The 23,756-nt window shown below is 34.8% G+C and overlaps 3 protein-coding genes and 1 long non-coding RNA gene across 5 annotated transcripts; all 4 read left to right on the top strand.

Annotated features, from left to right (window-relative positions):
- Positions 1-395: 395 nt before the first annotated feature.
- Positions 396-2,755, top strand: LOC145115336 (ferredoxin--NADP reductase, root-type isozyme, chloroplastic-like). The gene is made up of 6 exons (XM_079051610.1): positions 396-535; positions 887-939; positions 1,038-1,094; positions 1,286-1,618; positions 1,709-1,928; positions 2,073-2,755. The coding sequence occupies exons 2-6, from the start codon at positions 907-909 to the stop codon at positions 2,570-2,572; spliced, it is 1,143 nt and encodes a 380-aa protein (XP_078907736.1). The 5' UTR covers positions 396-535; positions 887-906; the 3' UTR covers positions 2,573-2,755.
- Positions 2,756-7,160: 4,405 nt separating this feature from the next.
- LOC145115111 (ferredoxin--NADP reductase, root-type isozyme, chloroplastic-like) lies at positions 7,161-12,726 on the top strand. Its single transcript, XM_079051287.1, has 6 exons — positions 7,161-7,424; positions 7,769-7,821; positions 7,921-7,977; positions 8,224-8,556; positions 9,275-9,494; positions 11,812-12,726. Exons 2-6 carry the CDS (start codon positions 7,789-7,791, stop codon positions 12,309-12,311), a joined length of 1,143 nt encoding a protein of 380 aa, XP_078907413.1. The 5' UTR covers positions 7,161-7,424; positions 7,769-7,788; the 3' UTR covers positions 12,312-12,726.
- Positions 12,727-16,267: 3,541 nt separating this feature from the next.
- Positions 16,268-19,500, top strand: LOC145115271 (Sec23/Sec24 protein transport family protein). The gene is made up of 2 exons (XM_079051532.1): positions 16,268-17,123; positions 17,731-19,500. The coding sequence occupies exons 1-2, from the start codon at positions 16,401-16,403 to the stop codon at positions 19,354-19,356; spliced, it is 2,349 nt and encodes a 782-aa protein (XP_078907658.1). The 5' UTR covers positions 16,268-16,400; the 3' UTR covers positions 19,357-19,500.
- An 883-nt stretch (positions 19,501-20,383) lies between these two features.
- LOC145110945 (uncharacterized) lies at positions 20,384-23,191 on the top strand. 2 transcript variants are annotated; one of them, XR_013710128.1, is made up of 5 exons: positions 20,384-20,866; positions 21,286-21,414; positions 21,884-21,952; positions 22,201-22,694; positions 22,923-23,191. It is a non-coding gene; the product is annotated as an uncharacterized LOC145110945 (long non-coding RNA). The 2 variants fall into 2 exon arrangements; XR_013710127.1 differs by having other exon boundaries at positions 20,528-20,866; positions 22,201-23,191.
- Positions 23,192-23,756: the final 565 nt, after the last annotated feature.

A 23,756-nucleotide genomic window follows, 5' to 3' on the forward strand; every position in this document is an offset into this window, starting at 1 on the left:
AAATTTATATTCATAGATGTAAACCATAAGAACAAAAAAATGTAATTTACTCTATGGGTCAATTGAAATTCTTTTGTTGCAATTATTACCCAAATACAATTGGATGCATGTGGGACCAATCATAATTCACTTCATATTTTAAAGTTTTGTCACACGGCTAGTCGCTAGTGAGAAGAGCCACCATCTATTTTTAATAGTGTTAATAACTTATGTATAGACTAGAAATTTATATTTTTTTGTTATCAAACTGTTGATAAAATATTTTTTTATTAATTATATATAATAATACTTTAATTTTTGTAAAAAATATTATTAATTTATGTATACAAGATTCGATAGAAAATAGATTATAGTGACATACACCAGCATCTCTTGTCCTCTCCTGCGCTCCAAAGGGTCCATCGCATCTCTCCCTTTGATCCAATAGACCATCACCCCAGCATGCCTCTATAAGTTAATCAATCACCTCTGATCGATTAATTTCAAGTCGAAAGTGCAGAAGTTGCAGATTTTTGATCTTTCACGCTCGTTTCAGGTTTTTCTTATACACATCTCACTTGATTATCATGATTTCGTATGTCCTTTGTTTATTAGGTTAACTTCGTGATTATCGACCGGTTTTGATTGTGCTTAAAAGTTCGAAGTCCCACACTTCGTTTATTCCGTATTGTGACAAGTCAGATTCTTCGATTGCATTTCTTTTTCGAACTTTTAGTACTATGAAAATGACATGAAATCCGAATCGGTAGGCTACTTATCAACTGAAACATTGTTGTGAACAGTAGAAAATAGGAGAGAATTTTAGGGTTTTTGTCGAATATGCATGTACGAAAAAACAAGTATTTATGATTATACGTTATCTAATTATATGCATACAATTGCGCAGACGAGTTACTCGATCCAATCATGGCTGCTATACAATGTGGCGTTGTATTCCAGGTAAGGCGCCAGCTATGAGCTCGATCATTTGTTGAATTCTTCTGTTGATCTTGTTATTTATGATTATAATGTGCACTTTTTTGTTGTGTAATCTTTAGGGCTCAGTCAGTGCTTCTCTTAACAGTGATACCTCACTTCACAAATCAATTTTCAAGGTGCGATTGTTACACCAATTTTCTCTGATCCAGAGTTTTAATCACAATTTCTTCTTTCTCTTAAAAGTTCCCATTCTTATGAAAACATGTTTCATCTTCTATGATTGCCTCTCCATCCTTGTACTGAATAATCGATTAGTTGATAAGCTGTAAATAAATAAACCTTTTCTTTGATATCATGTTCATTGCAGAGCAAGAAGATTAGCTATACTGATAAGCCATGGATGTCTTTTTCACCCTTGGAGCTAAAAACAAAGAAAACACCAAGATATCAGTCTGTGATTTCTATGTCATCTCCACAAGCAGTTGGAAGTGCTAAGGTTTCGGTTTCACCTTTGCATCTTGAAGATGCAAAAGAACCTCCCCTGAACACATACAAACCCAAGGAGCCATATACAGCAACCATTGTCTCTGTTGAAAGAGTTGTTGGCCCAAAAGCTCCTGGAGAGACTTGTCATATTGTGATTGATCATGGTGGTAATGTTCCCTATTGGGAGGGACAAAGTTATGGTGTAATTCCTCCAGTAAGTCGAATCTTTAATGAATTGTGATTGTGATCTTTCTTTTTGTAATATTAAGAGGCTTTTCGCGTATTGATTTTTGTGTTTGAACAGGGTGAGAACCCAAAGAAACCTGGGGCCCCTCATAATGTGCGTCTTTATTCAATTGCATCAACAAGATATGGTGATTCATTTGATGGAAAGACAGCTAGTTTGTGTGTTCGAAGAGCTGTCTATTATGATCCTGAGACAGGAAAAGAAGATCCTTCAAAGAATGGTGTCTGTAGTAACTTCCTTTGTGATTCAAAGCCCGGAGACAAAGTTAAAATTACAGGTATGTGAATGTCCTTCCTTAATATCAATTTACAGCTTTCTATCTGCACTCTTCAATCTATAATAGATAAAAAAGTGAGGTAATATTTGGTATGATATGGTATCACAGAAAGAATGGAATTAAACCAATTCTGACAATTGACAGGTCCATCGGGAAAAATCATGCTTTTACCGGAAGAGAACCCGAAGGCGACCCACATCATGATCGCGACGGGCACAGGGGTGGCCCCATACCGTGGCTACCTGCGGCGAATGTTCATGGAATCAATCCCTAAACCAAAATTCACGGGTCTGGCTTGGCTGTTCCTTGGGGTAGCCAATAAGGATGCTCTACTTTATGATGAAGAGTTCCGGAAGTATCTAGAAGATAACCCTGGTAACTTCCGATACGATATAGCTCTTAGCCGAGAGGAAAAGAATAGAAATGGAGGAAAAATGTATGTTCAAGATAAAATCGAAGAATATAGCGATGAGGTGTTTAAGTTGTTGGATGAAGGGGCTCATATTTATTTTTGTGGGCTTAAAGGAATGATGCCCGGGATTCAAGACACTCTTAAGAGAGTTGCGGAAGGAAGAGGGGAGAAGTGGGAAGATAAGCTTTCCAAGTTGAAGAAGAATAAGCAATGGCATGTTGAAGTTTATTAGGTTATGTTTGTTAATGGACAGGATAAGATCGAACATAACAATTGTTGTACTGTGAATCGGATTGGGATAAAATTTTGGGAAGCCTCTTGTGAGGCAGGAAAACTTGAAGAATTTGAATTGGTTGTAACGTTATTACTCTATGAGGTTTGATATCTATATCAGTCATCAGAACATTCCTGCTTATTTATTTTCTACATAGTATGTGCATGTGCTTTCAATTTATGTAAACTCATAGTTTAATTTTACGTCTAATCGGTTAAATCATAAAATCTGAAAAATAGTTCAAAATATACTAAAACAGTTTAATTTTAATATAATTTTCTGTAGTTAAATACTCGTAATCATAATAAATCAGTTTTTTTTAATAATAGTTACAAATTTAATTGTTTATAAAGTTCAAAAACTAAACAACAATGTATTTGCAAGCTCACCAAGTCCAGCTTAACACTTATTTATGACAAATCTTTATGAATCTTTTGTTTTCCTAGTTTTGTTGATCTCTGGCCTTGGGCTTTCTTTGTTACCACCAACTTTTAGGAAACCAAAAGACTTCCTTAATTGCGATTATTTCATCATTCTCTATAAGGTTACCCTTTCTCCCTCTTCTCTCTAATCCGATTACACTTAGAAACCCTAACCCGTCTAAACCCCAAAGCAAATGATCACAATGGCTACTTGGAGAATACATGCAACAATGGCGGAAATAGATGTTCAAAAAAGATACAATAAGAATTTATTATTATTATTATTATTATTATTATTATTTTATTTCAGTTAGAAAAAAACTCTCATCTTGACCATTTTGTAATGCATATAGACATCCTATTATTTTCTCCATTCGTCTACATTATGGTGGCGAGTTTAAAAAGTACATTAGAAGATAATATGTTAACGGTAAGTTGAATTTTGTTGACCTACTAGACATTGATAAATTCTCTATTCATGATATTTATGACATGTTTTGATCATGTTGAGGATGGTAAGCCCTATTCTACCACATTCCAATGCCTTTAGCAAGTTTAGACATAAGTCTGTATGCCTTGGTTAGTGACCAAGATGTTCACGATTTAGTTGAGGCACCAACTCATAGATGTTTTTATAGAACATGGGAAAACCGCTTTGAATACTTGATGTACCCTAATCCACCAATTGTTCATATAGAGGAAGTTATTAAGCCACAACCACCCTAACAACCTAGATGTTCAAGAAGACTTTTTTAGAGTGACATGACACAAAGTGTGGTTGATAGTAGTTCCACACAACAAGACAAAGCCAATGTTACAAAGACTATGGTTGATGCCATTAAACATGATGTTTAGTTAGAGTCAACCAAAGATAACAATGTTAAAGGAGATGTTTGGTTAGAACAAAGAAATTTTAATGATGTTGAAACTGTTAGGCAGGAAAGTGGGGACAATATAAGTGAGCCATTTTTACCTTTTCCAAACTTTTAATTTAGTTGAAGAGGTTAAAGAGAAGGTGAAACGACATGCTATACCATGTAGAAAGAATCAAGTGCAAAATATGGTGTTTTTGATGTTCTTCAAGTGCTCCAAAAGCTCTCAAAACTCCAGAGAAATCCCCAATTTTCGGATGTGCAAAAAGGTCCAAAAGAATCTCACCAAACTTCCTCAAATAGAAGCCAAAAGTAAAATCACGAAATTACCCTTGCAGGAACTCACACGGGCCGCGTGGTATTCTTGTGCGGGCCGTGTGAACAGACTGAGAATAAGTCATTTCCATTTGGTGGGCCTGCACTGCTTAGTCCACTGATCCGATTCTTCTTCATTAGATTATAGCCCACAAGTCTTCAAGTTTTATTCAATTTGAGTCCAATTTGTCTTTTCCAAATCCTCCCTGAATACTCGATCGATCAATCAATTCTGCAATTTTAAATGTTGTTTTCCATCTTCTTTTAAGATCAAACCCATTTTGATTGCCAATAAAATGCCTACAAACTAGCCCATATCTTCTTTTAATCTTCTCAAGTCCATGATTCTTCATTGTCCTCAATGCTCATTCGAATCCTGCAATCCCAAACATCTCCGCTCCATGTTAGTCTTCTAAAAATCTGCAATCATATTCAAATACTAGAAAGAACCCGATTAAAGATGAAAAAAATAATAATAATAAAGGAAATATGCATATAGACTAACTAAAATGAGATGATCTATGCTAAAATAAACTAGGAAAAAAAAGTAATTAAAATGAAACTATCAAGTTGGTTTTGGTCAACATGAAGTTTTTGGTTATTCTGCATGGTTTGATTTTAGTCAATATGCATGCTTTCATTAAGTCAATATACATTGCCCATAATACTTGGTCATGTCATTATTTACTTCAGTCAATGCATATTTGTTTAAGCCATTTTCAAGTCATTATTTACTTCAAGCCAATACAATGTACATTACCCATAATATTTCAAGTGAATAAATTGCCAAAAGATACAGAATACAACTTAGTCATTTCCATCACAATTTACTTGAACATTACCAAACACCTACTAAGAAACAAACACAAAAACCAAACTTCCAACTTCCAGAAACAAATCCACCTTCTCCTTGCATAAGGACACCTAAAACTACTTCTACTAGAGGTTGTTCCACATAATCTTCAAATTCATCATTGAAGCCTAAATTACCATTGTTGTGAAATTCCATCAACATGTCTTTATATCAGTGGTTTGGCAATGGAGGACTGACCCAAGCAAAATACTTGCAATCTTTCTCCTCATCATGCATTACATATTGTTAAACCTAATTCAACCTAAAGTCGGTTAAAATTCAAAAATGTCACAATGACTAACCTAATCGGGGAAACCAATGAATCTCCTTCCAGGGCTTCTGGTACGCCAATATGTCCACTTCCCAACAGGATCTTCACAACGACATCTTGCTGTTAAAGCACCCCTTCTTGCTCGAGAACCATTCCCGCTTTCAATAGATAAGGGCGCCGTTTCTTCCTTCTTTGTGTACTAGGGTTTATAAAACCTACTCACCACTTTCAACAATTAGTTTGAAACTATCATTTAATGACATGGACTCCACCTCAACATGGTAACCTGTTAAACAGAGGGTCACCGGAAAAAAGAGAAAATGACTTAGGAGGGTAACTACCTCTTATCTGTGTTCACATATTGACAACTTCTTTTTTGTACATAAGAAAGCAACTAACTTGTTTTAACTGTTTAAATTACACCAATATTACCTGCTAATATCTGTTTTAACCGGTAACTCAAAGGGAAAATGACTTAGAAGGGTAACTACCTCTTATCCGTGTTCACATATTGGCAACTTCTTCTTTGTTGTACATAAGAAAGCAACTAACTTGTTTTAACTGTGTGACATCCCAAAAATCATGACCAAAAATTTCGTTTTTAATTTAATACTAAAACCATAATTGTCAAACCATTAATTTAATACTCCGGCATCGGGCCCCGCCCGACATCAGGCCCCGCCTGTCTCCGGGCCCTGCCCGCTAAACACATACAATCATATAACATGATAACACATAAAGAAACATACTCTACTGTATCCCTGTCCTAAGAAACATACTCTGCTAATAATGAGATACAGAACCTCGTCCGTACTCAGCTAGTTCCAACCAGGCTTTAGCAGTGCAAGGTGAGTCTCCTCACTGTGTGAATGAGTCTAAGGCCACAATGCCAGCCCATGTAGTCTATGAGTAGGAAGACCCGGGGGTTAGCCCTAGGCATTGTATGCTAGTATGTTATTCCGGACCAAGGTCCGATGCCGGGCGGGTGCCCGAGGAATGTTTGCATGTTAGATTATACTTGTTGTCTGTGTGATACTTGTATGTACCTGGTAGGGAGGTGAGTGCGGGCGAGGTCCCGTATCTCATCACTAGTTGAGTACGGACGAGGTTCCGTATCTCATTATTAGCAGAGTATGTTTCTTAGGAGAGGGATACAATAGAGTATGTTTCTTTATGTGTTATCATGTTATATGATTGTATGTGTTTAGCGGGCGGGGCCCGGAGACAGGCGGGGCCTAAGCGAGACAGATCTGTATACCGAGCAGGGCTCGATGCCAGGCAGGGCCTGATGCCGGGCGGGGCCCGATGCCGGAGTATTAAATTAATGGTTTGACAATTATGGTTTTAGTATTAAATTAAAAACGAAATTTTTGGTCATGATTTTTGGGATGTTACACAGTTAAAACAAATTAATTGCTTTCTTATGTACAAAAAAGAAGAAGTTGCCAATATGTGAACACGGATAAGAGGTAGTTACCCTCCTAAGTCATTTTCCCTTTGAGTTACCGGTTAAAACATGTATTAGCCGGTAATATTGGTGTAATTTAAACAGTTAAAACAAGTTAGTTGCTTTCTTATGTACAAAAAAAATAGTTGCCAATATGTGAACACGAATAAGAGGTAGTTACCCTCCTAAGTCATTTTCCCCCGGAAAAAAAGACCAGAATGCAAGTATTTACCGGTTTTCAAGACCATTTTGTAAAAAATATAATATTAAGACTAATTCGTAACTCACCCAAAAAATTTAAGACTATTGTGAAGATTTCCGGTTTTTGTTTTTGTGTCTTTTTTATGAATTCCCGTTGAACATTTTTTTTAACGAATGGGCGGTGGTATTGACATACCACCAGCATCTGTTGTCCTCTCCTGCGCTCCAAGAGTCCATCGCAGCATCTCTTGTCCTCTCTTGCGCTCATAAGTCATAAGGGTCCATTGCCTCTCTCTCTCTCTCTCATCGATCAGCTCATCAGCCATCACCCCAGCATGCCTCTATAAGTTAAATCAATCACCTCTGCTCGATAGATTTCAGTCGAAAGCGCAAAGTTTGCGAAATTTTGAACTTTCACGCCCGTTTCAGGTTTTTCTTATAAACATCTCACTTGATTATCATGATTTCGTATGCCTTTTAATTGATTTCCGAACCATGAACTCTATTAGATTAACTTCGTAATCATCGTCCGGTTTTCAAAGTCCCACAGGCCACAGTTCTATTAGTCCGTATTGTGACAACTCAGATTGTTATATTTCATTTCATTTTTGAACTTGTAGTACTAGGAAAATGACATGAAATCCGAATCTGCTTATCAACTTAAACATTGTTGTGAACATTAGAAAATAGGAGATAATTTAGGGTTTTGGATCGATGCATGTACGCAAAAACACGTATATATGTTACCTAATTGTATGCATACAATTGTGTAGACGGGTTTCTCGATTCAATCATGACTGCTGCACAATGTGGCGTTGTATTTCAGGTAAGGCGCATCTAGGAGCTCGATTATTTGTTGAATTCTTCTGCTGATCTTGTTATTTATGATTATAATGTGCATTTTTTTTTGTTGTGTAATCTTTAGGGCTCAGTCACTTCCCATCTTAACAGTGATTCCTCACTTCACAAATCAATTTTCAAGGTGCGATTGTTACACCAATATTCTCTTATGTCCAGAGTTCTTTCTCTTAAAACGCATAGACATAGTTGGCCATCTATATCTATACACCTGTTTAGCTGAACTAATGAGACATGCAAATATTTTCTAAGTTCCTATTCTATGAAAATATGTTTCATCATAGGTTAATAGTCTTACTGAAATTCAATATAATCTGTAAATTAATAAACCTTTTCTTTGATATCGAATATGCACTTGATATGATTGCAGAGCAAGAAGATTAGTTATACTGATAAGCCATGGATGTCTTTTTCACCCTTGGAGCTAAAAACAAAAAAAACACCAAGATATCAGTCTGTGATTTCTATGTCATCTCCACAAGCAGTTGGAAGTGCTAAGGTTTCGGTTTCACCTTTGCATCTTGAAGATGCAAAAGAACCTCCCCTGAACACATACAAACCCAAGGAGCCATATACAGCAACCATTGTCTCTGTTGAAAGAGTTGTTGGCCCAAAAGCTCCTGGAGAGACTTGTCATATTGTGATTGATCATGGTGGTAATGTTCCCTATTGGGAGGGACAAAGTTATGGTGTAATTCCTCCAGTAAGTCGAATCTTTACTTATTAATTATTATTAAGTTATTGAACTGTGCTCTTGGGTGTTGTTTCTTTTTGACTTAATGGGCTTAATAATACGGGACTTAATCTGGTGAGCTATATATGGGTAATGAGTGTTTTTTTTTGACTTAATACCAAAAGAACGAGTTAATAGAGAAAGTACTAATAGAAATGAGGCTTTCCCCGTTAAGTCTTATTTTTTTATAAATTTGCCTTTATTTATCTTTTTCTTCCATTTCTCCAAATGTGCCGTTATTTTCTCAAATATCTTTTAAGCATCATTTATCCATGAAGAAATGATGTTTAAAAAGTATTTAAGAAAAGAAGGCACACTTGGGGAAAATGAAAGGAAAAAATTAATGAGGGGAAATTTGTGAAATGTTAGGACTTAATAGGGAAAGACTCATTTCCCCGACTTTCTCTATTAAGTCCTTTTTTTGCTATTAAGTAAAAAAAATATGTTGCTTACTGGATTAAGTCATGTCCGCGTTAAGTCGATGACAGAAGGGCAATTTCGTCATTTACCATATAAATGATCCAAATATTTTGACACATTTGCATACCAAACAACATTTTAACAAAGAATGTACTTCAATTCCAATTCTTTCCACAAAAACAGTCCCACGCCCTTTGAATAAAGAATAGTTTCTTCATCTATGTCATTTTAAGAGGCTTTTTGGGTATTAATTTTTGTGTTTGAACAGGGTGAGAACCCGAAGAAACCTGGGGCACCTCATAATGTAAGACTTTATTCAATTGCATCGACAAGATATGGTGATTCATTTGATGGAAAGACAGCTAGTTTGTGTGTTCGACGAGCTGTCTATTATGATCCTGAAACAGGAAAAGAAGATCCTTCAAAGAATGGTGTATGCAGTAACTTCCTTTGTGATTCAAAGCCCGGAGACAAAGTTAAAATTACAGGTATCAATCTATAACTTTCTATATGCATTCTTCAATCTATTTTTGAGGTTACGTTTGGTATGATGGAATCAAAGAAAGAGTGGAATGGTTCATCCTGTTGGAATGAAAAAACTGTTTGTTTTGCCTTAAGGAATGGAATGTGATTCCTTCCATTTTGTTGATTAAATAATGTATTGAGTACAATTAAAACCATGCATTATATTTCTGTATTAAAAAAAAAATTTACACAACAATATATTTTATTCCTAATGATCAACCGAACATGATGATTAAATGTAATGATTGTTGAAGGGTAATCTAGACATTTGATAGTTGCTGGTTTTGACAATTATGTTCTGTTACAGTTATCTTAGTTAGTTAGTTTCTGTTACAGTTATCTTAGTAAGTTATTAGAAGTTAGTTATAAAAGGTAGTTAATTTCTGAATAGTTGCAACCGCATGTGAAGTGGTGCAATAGTTCATGTCTATATTATGTAATCTATTTGTATTGAATTTCTATAGAATCAATAAAATGGTGTGTTTGTTTTTGGTGATAACTCCTTGTTACCATCTTCTTTATTACAGAAAACATAGTGAAGAAGATGATGTATGAGATTGATCCCAACATAGATACCACTATGTTGGGAACAAACACACCATTTTATTGATTCCACAAAAATTCAGTACACATAGATTACATATATATAGACATGAATCATTGCAACACTTCGCATACGGTTGTAACTATTTAGAAATTAACTACCTTCTATAACCAATTTCTAATAACTTACTAACATAAATGTAACAAAAACTAGCTAACTAACATAACTGCAACAGAACATAACTGTTAAAACCAACAACTATCAAATGTCTAGATTACCCTTCACACTCCCCCTCCCTCGTAATCTAGACTTGATTATGTAATTGTGGTATAAAGATTTTCATCCAGTCGGTTGTACTCTCCGAGAAGAAAGCCATTGTTGTCGATGATCATCCACTAACCATACTCTATCCACCACTTCAGTTCTTCTTCTACACATTCTTTTTGTTTCTCCTGTTATTGGTACTTCCTCTGAGGGTATTTTTGGTATTTCAAACATTCCTTCATCCTTCATTTCAACATCTTTTTCCTCAAACTCATCTTCTTCTTTCTCCTTTTTAACATGAATATTCACATGTTCTTGAATTTTAGGAACTTCGACAATTCTATCTACACTTCTTTTCTTTCGGCTCCCATGTCTCAATTTCTCACCTTCATCTCCGGTGCTTGTGGTATGACTCAAATCAACAACAAACGTGTCCCTTTTAGTTCTTTTCTTCTCATTTGGAGGATTATCAACCACACTCATAATCTTTCCCAACAACTTCTTTTGATTTTTGAACCAACCCAAAAGTACCATCTTGTCCTCTACCATGGTTAGTAAAAGGGAACACATTACCATATTTATTAGGATTCATCACAAAATCCTCAAAGTCATCATTTTCTTCATTCGGTTTTGTTGCAAAACCCTTTCATCTGGATTTAAAACCGCATAATCATCAACATTCATCACTCTGTATTTGATTTCTCCATCTTCTATGGTCTGAGTTTTGTGTTTCTCATGACTGATATCATCTCTTTTTAAACACAGTTCCATTACAGAACCCACACACACAACATCATCATCGCTATCCAGAATCTTTTCATCCGGATCTCCACTATGGAGAGTATCATCCATAGATACAACATTTAACTTGTTCATAACAAGCCCTTTTGAACCCACAACCATCTGCTCTGATACCACTATGTTGGGATCAATCCATGTTACCATCTTCTTTATTACAGAAAACATTGCGGAGAAGATGATGCATGAGATTGATCCCAACAATGATTTATTCGATTATGTTGCTTATTCCATCACTTTGTTCATCCTAAATACAAAAGATTGGTAACATACTTTCATTATTGTGTTTGCAGCACCTTACTTTCACTTCTTTTTGTTACTTTTTTGTTCTTATTCAAGCATTGCACTATGAAAAATCTACCTAATTATAGTTTTGTACCTTCAATTTTTTTTCTTATTAGGACATTATACTTTGAAAAATCTACTCAGTTGTAGCAGTGAAAATTGCTTTGTATATGGATGACATTGTTATAGTTCAGTAGAGAATTTTCAATGCACAATGCTATAACACGAAAAAATGAAAGTAAGATGCTATAACAAATAATGAATATAAGTATGATCAAATCCTAGAAATAGCAACATACTTTTATCTATTTGTTTATTACAACATCATATTTCCATTTTTTCTATTACAGCATCAATTAACCTAAAACAACCGCTTTCACAATTGACAGGTCCATCGGGAAAAATCATGCTTTTACCGGAAGAGAACCCGAAGGCGACTCACATCATGATCGCGACGGGGACGGGGGTGGCCCCATACCGTGGCTACCTGCGGCGAATGTTCATGGAATCAATCCCTAAACCAAAATTCACGGGTCTGGCTTGGCTGTTCCTTGGGGTAGCCAATAAGGATGCTCTACTTTATGATGAAGAGTTCCGGAAGTATCTAGAAGATAACCCTGGTAACTTCCGATACGATATAGCTCTTAGCCGAGAGGAAAAGAATAGAAATGGAGGAAAAATGTATGTTCAAGATAAAATCGAAGAATATAGCGATGAGGTGTTTAAGTTGTTGGATGAAGGGGCTCATATTTATTTTTGTGGGCTTAAAGGAATGATGCCCGGGATTCAAGACACTCTTAAGAGAGTTGCGGAAGGAAGAGGGGAGAAGTGGGAAGATAAGCTTTCCAAGTTGAAGAAGAATAAGCAGTGGCATGTTGAAGTTTATTAGGTTATATTTTTGTTTGCTACGCAGTACATGACATGACAAGACGTAACATAACAAACATGTTGTACTGTGTTTGATTTGAATTGGATTGGGACAAAATTTGTAGCTTTTGTCCCATCTAAAAAAATGTGACCGACAGGACAGGTTCATGAAAATAGTCCTAGAAAGTTTGCACAGTGTTGTCAAATCCTGTTGTGTCTAGTCTTGTACCGTGTAGCGAATGGAATGGAGCCCTAAATATTTGTTTGAGATCTATTTAGACTTTTGGGAAGCCTCTTGTGAGGTAGGAAAACTTGAAGAATTTGAATTGGTTTGGTTGTAATAACTCTATGAGGTTTTGATATGTGTATCACTTGGAAACATTTGTGGTTTACTTATTGGGTATGGAAACATTTTCTATTTCAGGAGATTTTATTTCCGGGCTTCTTGTCTTTTTCTATTGCGTTTTTCTTTTAATTTTATTTTTGTTTGCCTTGTCCTTTTTGGAAATAGTTTCTATCATCTTACCTCCCCCCTTAGGCCCTTACCGCATTCTTATGGGCCATGAGGTTTGGTATTGTTATATAAATAAGCTGGTAGTCTATGTTTTTTACATCTTAGTTTTATTTTATATCTAATTGGTTAAATCATAATCCTTTTTTTTTTGAAAATAATCAAAATGTACTAAAACGTATACAATCTTTTAGTATCAATATCACTTTCTCTAATTAAATAAGTTGTAATCATAAATAAGTTGCAAGTCAACTTATTCCGACTTAACATTTATTGAAATATATTCGTTTTAACCTAGAAACCCTCTAATCTATCTAATTGCCACATTTGATAATACGATTGATATATTTATAAATATATAATAATAATAATAATAATACAACCGATAAATATCTTCGTTCATCTATATGATTAAAAATGCAAACCATTATTTGTGTTAGAAAGTTATAAATTCTCACTATACAGTGTATTTTTAAGGCTAAGTTTTGATGTCCATGTTGAACAACCATTTATCTTGTCGTGCGCACCGTTTCCATGGTGTGTGATGTCTTTGTGGAGTGGTGACCGATGCTGCCCTTAACATCCAACGATACCGTTTAATATATCATCCTTTTTTTCAACATACAAAACATCTACCACTTCTATTTCACACTTCATCCAACTTTCTCTCTTAAGCCCTACCAATTTCTCACAAATGGAACCAAACTAGACCACCCCACCATCAAATAAAAATTGCTTCACAACTTTAACAACACCAAGATTCGATGATCCCTTCATGCTAAATAACTCATCACCATCTTTTTATCACTACGTTATGTGCATCTCGTCCATTCACCTCAACTTAGTTTTACCAACTTGTTCAATTCACATAAATAATTTATCTCAAATGCAACATTTCCAAACCCCACCCCTATGCATTATTTCCAACTCGAATATGTCCCTGATATACAACCTAAATAAGTTTCCGAAACACAAACCGAACCACCACAGATTTAAGAGCTCTAAAAATACCGAGAAACAACAAGAGAAATGAAAAGGAGAAAGCGACATTGTGTCGTGCTGCTTGAGTCAACATTTTCTTAGGATAATGTTGGATCATGATGTTAATTTCGATATATCGAAATACATAAGCAACGGAAGCAATTTGACATAACATTATGATTGAACCATAGATCATTGTTCAACAACAAATAACAACTAACTATCTACAAGGGGGTTTGTTAAGAATACATTTATGATGTCAATAAGATCAAGGATCCAAAGTAAAATCTCTCTAATATAATGACACCCCTTGATTATAAACAAGCAAGACCTTCAAGTCATTTTATCCTTGGTGGTGAAGCAAAAACAAAACCAACACTAATAGAGTGTTTTTGTGCTATCAAATAGAGAGAGGAGAGGAAGAGGAGGCTGAATGAATTTATTAGGGTTTTCCTTGCATGGAGACTCCTTTTGGTCTTGCCTCAACCCCAATAGCCTTTCTTAGCATTTAAAATTTGATCAACTATGGTAACATTAGCATTATACAAACCTTTTGGTTATTATTGCATAATTAGTCTTCTTAATTAATTTCTAGTTATTTATTTGATGAATCAATAAATAAAAAATTAATTTCTCATTATTAATTAGTAATTAACTTCTTGTTAATTTGTAGGGGTGATCATGGATTAGTTTTGGGGCAAAACTGATCTGAACCCACTAGTTTCGGTTTTTAGTTTTTAGAACCTATTGGGTTCGGTTTCTCAGTTTCTTGGGTTCAACCCATAAGTTCATGGGTTTGGGGTTTAAACCCGTGAGTTTTGGGTTTAACCCATTTTCCGACAAATGTAAACAAAATAAATTAGGTTCGTTTTCCACTATTCAAACCATTTAAAACCAATCGAAAACAACACAAACCAACTTAATAATTCAAGGAAGTGTTAAAACTACAAAGTTTATATGTTTATAACCAAAACATGAAAACACCATCAAAATAAAACAATAACAATTCATTACAATCAAAACATGAAAACACCATTAAAATACCAATCTTTAATCTTTACTTACTAAGTTAGGTTCCATATTTTAGTTTTTTATTTTTTAAAGTACATATTAAATATAATTATAATTAGAATTATATATTATGGGCCGGTTTCTAGGTTTGGGTCAGTTTCATAACCAAAAATCGAAACCGAAAATGATCTTTGTTTGTGAAATCTAATCCCTGGCTTTGGTTTGGTTTTTGTTTCAGCGGTTTCATCGATTTTCGTCGGTTTATAGTTTTTGGGTTTGGTTTTACTCACCTCTAGTTATTTTACAAATAAAAAATTAATTAATTAATTAAATTATATTTTATTCTAGTTGAGCCACCTATGTAACCCAAATAGGGTCATGCAATTAATCATCGTTTAATTAACATGTTACGTCGATAGGCATATCTCCAACAGATAGCTCGACCAAGAATGCTAAAAAAACATGTGCTTTTGGGGAGCATTTCATGGCCTAATTCTATAACCCAATGGGTTAGAAATGCTAGACTATCGACAAGTATTTTTATGTTCCGTGAATTGAAACAAAAGATCAACAATTTCAACAATATTTACAACAACTTAGTAACACAAACAAACTAGTGCCAACGACATGGACATTTACAAATGACATATTGAAAATTTTGGGAAGTTGTTTAGCCGCCACAAAAGTTGGTATATACTACGAAATTGCAGATTAGGGCTTTATTGATGTCAGATGAAACACGAGGCTTTAAAAGGTCAAAGCCATCTAAATCTAAAGATTACACAAATAACATCGACACACGTTGTCATATCAACCTTAATGACGAAGACGACGACGTCGCATCAAAACAACCTCGACCCCGATTTGAAGGGATAAAACAAAAGAGTTGCATCGTCTTCTTTTAATAACTTTTCGTAGAATATAAAAATAGGCGAATATTTAATTGTACCACAAGAAAAGATTATGATGCAAAACAAAGGCGGAATTAGAATTCCTTGTAAGGGAGATAGATGATTTGGAAGTCGACGACCTTCGAACGATACCAGATTTGAAAAAAAACCGTTAGGGTAAAATATTTGTAATTTTTATATTATTTTTTATTCGATAAATAATACTTGTATTAAAAATAATAAATTTATTTTGATGGTGTGGTGGGTATAAGATATGAATTACATGGAGTAGTGAAAAATGTAGACTTATACAGAATGATAGTATGATGGGTATGACAATCAACTTTACGAGAATAAAACACTGCAATAATTTTATAAGCGCGATATCTATTTTCCTAGAAAAGTTTTATAATTAGTTTTATAACATATATAGGCTAGTAATCCTAATTAAAATGAGTAAAACACTAAAACTACAATGGCTTTTCATATAATCCTAATTAAAATGTGTAAAAATATGATGAAAACTTGAAAACACTCCAAGAAAAAAAAAAAAAAAAAGGCACGTGACATCACGTGTATCACTTTTCCTCTCCTCGGAATCGTCATCTATGCTGGCCAGTGTTTCCTGAAACAATCATAAACTTGGATGAAACCCTTCGATCCAAGAAAGTAATCTTGATGGCGAACGCAACTCCGACTTAGTTTCAAGCTAATTAAAATGGATTTCGTCGAATTGGAAGCAATCGAAGGCCTACGATGGTCATGGAATTCATGGCCAGTATCAAGAACCGAATCAAACGATCTGATAATCCCTTTGTCCATAATGCAAACTCCATTGATGAAATTCAACGAACTTCCACTCCTATCCTACGATCCATTGATCTGTTCTCGATGTGGCTCCGTCTTAAACCCGTACGCTCGTGTCGATTACCCTTCTCGAATCTGGATTTGCCCTTTTTGTTATCAGAAGAATTCATTTCCAAGATCGTACGCCGAAATCGGCGAGAACAATATTCCTGCTGAGCTTTTCCCAACTTACAGTACTGTTGAATACCAATTAGGTCACCAGGGTTTGATGACCCCGACCCGGATGAATTCCAATCCGGTTCACAATTGGGGAACTAGTAACGGATCAGGGTTGGCTAAATCGAATTCTTCCTCGTTTTCTTCGTCTTCTTTGTCGAGTTTAGATCAACGAGGGTTAACAGGGAGGGGGATAGGGATTGGGCCGGCGTTTGTTTTTGTCGTGGATGGTAGTTCAAGTGAGGATGAACTTCAAGCACTTAAGAATGAGTTGCTGTTGATTGTTGCACAGTTGCCGGAAAATGCCATGGTAGGGTTGATTGTTTTTGATTCAATGGTGAGGGTGTATGATCTTGGGTTTACTGAGTGTTCACGGGTGGTTGTCTTACATGGTGAACGCAAGCCTTCTTCTAGCCAGGTATTCCAAATTCGTTTCTTTTCTGTTCATCTTCATCTTGCTCTGAATTATGAATACATACTCTAGTGTAGCTAGAAACTTCCTGAAAAATGAAAAAACAAATCCACAAATTGATTATAGTTCTTATTCGGATGCCCAATAATTCTTCAATTTGCAAGTAAATCAAGCTGTAAGTCTGTAACTTAGTTCGTTATGCAAACTAACTGGATATATACTATTGCATGTTTTTTCCTTTTTGATTATTTATTGTTCCCAAAACTGTGAGAAAAGTTTCTTTATAAATCAGAATTTTCATGCCATTTCTTTTTGACTTAATGGATTTGATGGGGAGAAAACAAATTATTACATTACTCACCAAATCACATGAATATTGATGAGATAGCTTAATGCCTTACATTTTCCTCTCATTAACATAATCAGTAAAAGGGTTGAATGCAAGAAGTAGCAATATACTTTCATTGACTTGTTTATTATAGCACCCTACTTTCATTTCTTCTTATTACAACATTGTACTTCTTAAAATCCACTCCTACTTATAGCAATGTCATCTAAATACAAAACAATTTACATTCTTACACTTTCTAACATTTTATTTTTTCATTATCAGATCATAGAATTTCTGGGAATCAATCCCACAAGACAACAACTTGGAAAACCACAAAATACACAAAAACACAATTTCATTTTACCAATCTCCGAATGTGAATTCAACATTACCACCGCCATCGAAGACATCCGCCACTCACCACCACCATCCTCCGGCCACCGCCCTCCCCGGTGTACCGGAGCCGCCATACTAGTCGCCATAGCCCTTCTAGAAGGTTCTCTAGTCCCCACCGGGTCCCGCATCATGGTATTCACATCCGGGCCCGCAACCATCGGTCCCGGCACAATCGTATCCCAAGATCTCAACCAATCAATCCGAACCCACCGAGACATCAACACCGGGAACACCGTTTTTTATAAAAAATCTTCCGATTTTTATAAACAAATATCCGAAAAACTATCCGATTTATCGATGGTTCTCGATCTTTTTGCGTGTTCGTTGGATCAAATCGGGGTCACGGAGATCCGACCCGCGGTGGAGCGATCCGGCGGGTTCGTGATGCTATCCGAATCATTCGAATCGGATCAATTCAAAAAATGTTTACGCCACATTTTTTCGCGCGATGAAGACGGGTTTTTAAACATGTGTTTCGATGTAACAATCGAAATAATCACAACAAAAGACGTGAAAGTATCCGGGGCAATCGGCCCGTGTGTTTCGACCCGGAAACAAAACGGGTCGAACATTTGGAAACTCGGGACAATAACCGATAAAACATGCATCACGTTTTTATTTGAAATCACCCAAGAACAAAAAGCACAACCGGGAACCGCGTTTTTCATACAATTCATAACAAAATATCGACACGGAAACATGGGGTTTAGGAAACGCGTGACGTCGGCGGCTCGGCGGTGGGTTAGCGGCGGGGCACCAGAGATTGCCGCCGGGTTTGACCAGGAGACCGCGGCGGCAGTCATGGCGAGGTTGGCGGTCCGGGAGACGGAAAGGAATTTTCCGAGGGAGGTCGTACGGTGGCTCGATAAGGAGCTTATCCGTTTCGCCGGAAAGTTCGGGGATTATATTCCGGAAGATCCTGGATCTTTCCGGTTATCTGCAAATTTTTCTCTCTACCCACAATTCATGTATCATTTAAGAAGATCACAATTTATAGATGTTTTCAATAGTAGTCCGGATGAAACCGCGTTTTTTCAAATGATGTTGAATCGGGAATCGGTGATTGGGTCGTTGATTATGATCCAACCGACGTTGACCCGGTTTTCGTTTGACGGGCCACCGGGTCCGGTTCTTTTGGATATCGGGTCGGTGTCACCGGATGTGATTTTGCTATTTGATTCGTATTTTTATGTGGTGATTCATTATGGATCGAAGATAGGGCAGTGGATGAAAATGGGGTATGATAAGGATCCGGGGCATGAGAATTTCAGGAGGTTGTTGGAGGCGGTGGAGATTGAGGCGGCTCAGCTGGCGGCTGAGCGGATTCCGGTGCCGAAAGTAGTGAGGTGTGAGCAGCATAGTAGTCAGGCGAGGTTTTTGTTAGCAAAGTTGAACCCTTCGGTTACACATAAGTCGAGTTATGTTGTTGATGGGGCTGAGGTTGTGTTGACTGATGATGTGAGTTTGGAGGTTTTTATTGAACATTTGCAGGAATTGGCTGTTCAGGGTTAGGGTTGATTTTGAATGTGATTGTTGTTGTACAGTGTTTGGTTTTTATTGAGTAGAATTGTGGTATAGGAAGGTGTTGTGCATTACGGATTATGTGGATTCACGTGGGTTTTGTTAAATCGGAAAATAGTATGTTGATTGGGGAAATGTATAAATGTCTTTGTCATGCATCAGGCCAAACCGAGCGTGAACCCGACCGGTCTTTTTGGTCTGGTGGGCTTGAACCTTTGAACCTGATCGGTGGTCCGATTCAAGATTCGTATGGCCCGATCTATGCATACTTCTACTACAAGAGTACAAGGTTCATGGTGTACTATACACCGAGTGGCTTTATACCAATAAAAATAAAAAATAACAATTTAAATAATGAATTTATAAATAGAATTGAAGCTTTAGAGACCATATTTCTTTCTATAAACATACTTGTAACAAAGACTATAATTACTTGTGTTTTTGTTATATAACATAGTGAAATCATAAAAGAAAATTAGTGTTTTTATTATATAACATTCTTTTATGAAAATCATAAAAGAATGAAATAAATAAAATAATAGAAAATTAGTGTTAATGAAAAGCTATCATAATAAATAAAAATGTTTTCTTTTTGCCAAATGTCATGTTCTCTTTTAGTTTAATATATGTCATTTTGTAGGATTTTTTGATTTTTTTCATTTTTAAATTAGTATTTTCTTGTGTTTTCAATTTTCTTAAATTTAAAAGTAAATTCTATATTTTATACGGGTTTATTTATGTTATGTAGAATCATTAAATTAAATTTCAATAACCATACAAAAAAAACCTTTGTACAACTACAAATTAGGTAATAATCAATTCTTCCATAATTTAATATTTATACGTATCATAATTTTCACTTATATAATAATTTCTTCAAAACAAAATGTTATGGAATATAATTATAAACAAAGAAAATAGTTTTCATAAACTTTTATTTATTAGTATATATATTTAAAAACTTGTTTTATTCATTATATCCGTAATATTTATGTAAAAATACTATTTTAAAAAAATAATTGATGTTTATAGCTTTATATTCAATATCCCTAATCTAATAAATAAGTAGATTTTTGCCATGTGGCATTCTCTAAGCCCTCCCAGTCAATTTTTCCCGCTCAAATTATCAAAGTGAATTTCCCCAAATGCCCTCTTCAGCTGCTTTAATAGTTATGCATTGACGTTTAAATTGATATACCAAATTATCGTCGATCAGTACAAGAAATCATGAATTCCATAGGAAGAAATCAGAAATCATAATCATATCCAAACTTAATCACCTATTATTGAAGGTAGATTCTTAAACCCTAATCCTCTTCCCTCTCCATCAATAGTTCGTTGCAAGAACGGCGTTGGAAACGAAGCATTAAGTTAAATCAACGAAAATCGGAGAAGGTATCACAGAGCTTTAAGTCAAATCAACAATTCTTTGCACATCACAGAGAAACGAAGCACGTCGTTCGATTCCATCAATCAGGATTTATTTTACAACGAGGTGCCGGTAAGTTTTGTGCTTTGAAAAAAGATTTATGAATGATTTATGGGTAGTTTGGGTCGCTAATATCTCTCTCTCTCTCTCTCTCTCTCTCTCTCTCTCTCTCATAAACCAGAACCAGGACTGATTTGAGTTTTCTAACATGAACATGTTTGTTCCGATTTTGGGTCTTTCTCTCTCTAGGTTTTAGTTTTGAATAGATCCTGCAAATTTGAACGATTTTAGTGCTTCAACCATTTGGGTTCGATTTTTTTTCAATTATCTGGTTTTGATTTAATCACATGCAGATTTGCTTTATTTATAGATTTATTTTCATTATAATTTACTAAACCCTTGTAACTTCTTGGATAATTTGGTATTTTCGATAATGTACAAAACCGATGCTGGATTTATTACAATTGTAATTGGAATGTATGTGGATGCAGTAAAGCACTTGCGTTACTCTTTGGTACTTTTGGGCGAATATCAACCGTACCTTGGAGGAATATGAGAAACTAAATTCACAATACGGCTAAATCATTTCTCTACATCCATTCTTTGAATGTTCTTTGAAGGTAGGATTATCTTAATGTTTTTGTTATCTTTTAATTCTTGTAAACGAGGAGTGTTTTTTTGTTTTGAAAAAACATAATATCCATCTTACTGAGGATTGCTTTTTTGTTTTGAAAAGTCATAATATCCATCTTACCGAGGATTGCTTTTTTTTTTTCGTTTTGAAAAGTCATCGAATTCAATTGATTTGGTTTAATAGATTTGAAAATATAGTGCTTTATCAAAAAATAATTTACAGGGCTTGGTTATGCCAACCCACTTCAATTGATTGCATAGATTTATGAGTCTCTATGTTGGAGTCTAAAATTTTCATTTTTCTCTATATTTTCAAGCATATCAAAAAGTACTCTCATTTAATCTTACAACCATCTTCGTTGTTTACATAGACCAAACTTATGTTTTGATCATCATTTCTCAAGCAAACTACTACTTTTTTGTCGATGTAATGATATTTTGGTTAACAATTAACAGTATACTACATGGGTCATCTTTAATAGTGATAATGGAAATGGCGCAACTCAAGCTTATTGCAAAAACAAGGTAATGCTGATTATTAAAGACCCAATGATTGATATTTTAATATTTTTTAATTAATAGTTTATTTATTTAGAGTTATAGTTATTTATTCACTGCAATTGGATCTATTGCTTTGGCATATAATTTTCCTTAAAAAGTGTACCTATATAATGAAAATTTGTTTAAATGCTTGATATTCGACTTGAGCATGCTAAGTTGTTTTTTCCAATGATGTTTTTGTTTAACTTATGTAACAAACGATTTTCTTGCAGCTTGAAAAGTTGAACTCAAAAGGATTTGAAATAATATTAATTGCTTGAGGAGGTATTGGAGTCGCCAAAGGCTAAAATACAAAAAATGATCAACAACAGTCCTTTGTATTTCTTTCATAAAAGTTGACTCCATGGGTATTTTTGCTAACAATTTGTAGTTTTGCTGACCTCCGAAAACCATAAGTTGGACTTGATGGAAAGGCTTGTGCAGATGTTGGTCAAAATGGTTTAATGGCCTTGTACAACACTTTATTCAGCCACGTAAAGCTGTTAGCTTAAATACATGTTTATTTTGGTCATTTCTAACACAATGCTCTTTTCCAAATCTCGCGTTGTTTTCTTTTTCATTTTAGAGAATAAAAAATTTATTAATTTTTATCATAATGAAAGTTTCAAAAATCATAAGATTGATATCTTCCTCTAACTACTGGTATATATATTGAGTTCTCACCAGAAAATACAACTCAAGGATCCCCAGTGACAGTTACTACAAGGTAACGTTAATTATAACCTACATTTTTGGTTTTTGTTCTTTACTGAATCAATTGGTGATGTTGTTCTATGGAGACTCTTTTTTCTATCATGTTCATGTAACAGTATTGATTTTGGCTAAAATTCCCCCCAAAAAAAGTTTTAGCCCCAAAAATCATATAATCTGAATTGAAATTGTTTAAGTTCTGCCAATTTGTATAATTTAACTAACCTATATTGTGTGTGTACAGTTTTATTGAGTTTTGACCAAGTCACTTGATAGAATTGAATTCTTCCTTCAACAATCTTCAACTCTGCTGGCTCTTTCTGTATGTTTTTTGTTATTAAATTGTTTTGCTAATATGTTGTAAACTTCGTTTTGTGTATAAGGCTATGCAACGATGTGTTAAAGGGATAGTGAATTCTATATCTCTTAATCAAGTATATTAATATGCATTGTTTGTTATATCATAAACGTTGTAAGAACACAACAATGTATATGTCTTCAAATTGTCTTTCTGATGTGATTCACTCATTTATTTTCTATTGGTAACAGTTTTTTCGGTTTGGTTTTCAATGTGTTATTTTTTGCTTTTATCCCATCAAGTTTAGTCATTTGCTTTTATCTTCTGATGCTCAATGCCTTTGGGGCTGTTATGGTGATTGCTTCTTAATTCCCAGTCAGTTTCATTGTTAAACTGTTGGTTGGTGCTATGTATTTAAGAGTTGGTTGCTAAAGTTTGTTGCATGTCTTTAGGTTCTCAAGTTATTCAGTAATGGCTTCCTTAAGTCTCAAATTGAATCATAATTTTTCTTATTATTATTTTTCTCATTAAGACATTATACAATTGACAAGAAATGGCAATGTAGTTTTGTTGATTTATTTATTATAGCATCACACTTTTATTTCTATCTGTTGTAACATTGTATTTTGAAAAATTACCAAATTATAGCATGTCATCCAAATAGATTTGAATACTGTTGCTTTTTTTTTTATTGCAAACCACTTATTATGTATTAGTTTTGCTATTTTAATTTGTCAATCCGTGTATCACACGGGTTTTAACCTAGTTTTTTTAATAAAT

Source organism: Lactuca virosa, chromosome 5 (genome assembly GCF_052849685.1).
Source record: "Lactuca virosa cultivar CGN04683 chromosome 5, Lactuca_virosa_CGN04683_v6, whole genome shotgun sequence".
Taxonomy (NCBI): domain Eukaryota; kingdom Viridiplantae; phylum Streptophyta; class Magnoliopsida; order Asterales; family Asteraceae; genus Lactuca; species Lactuca virosa.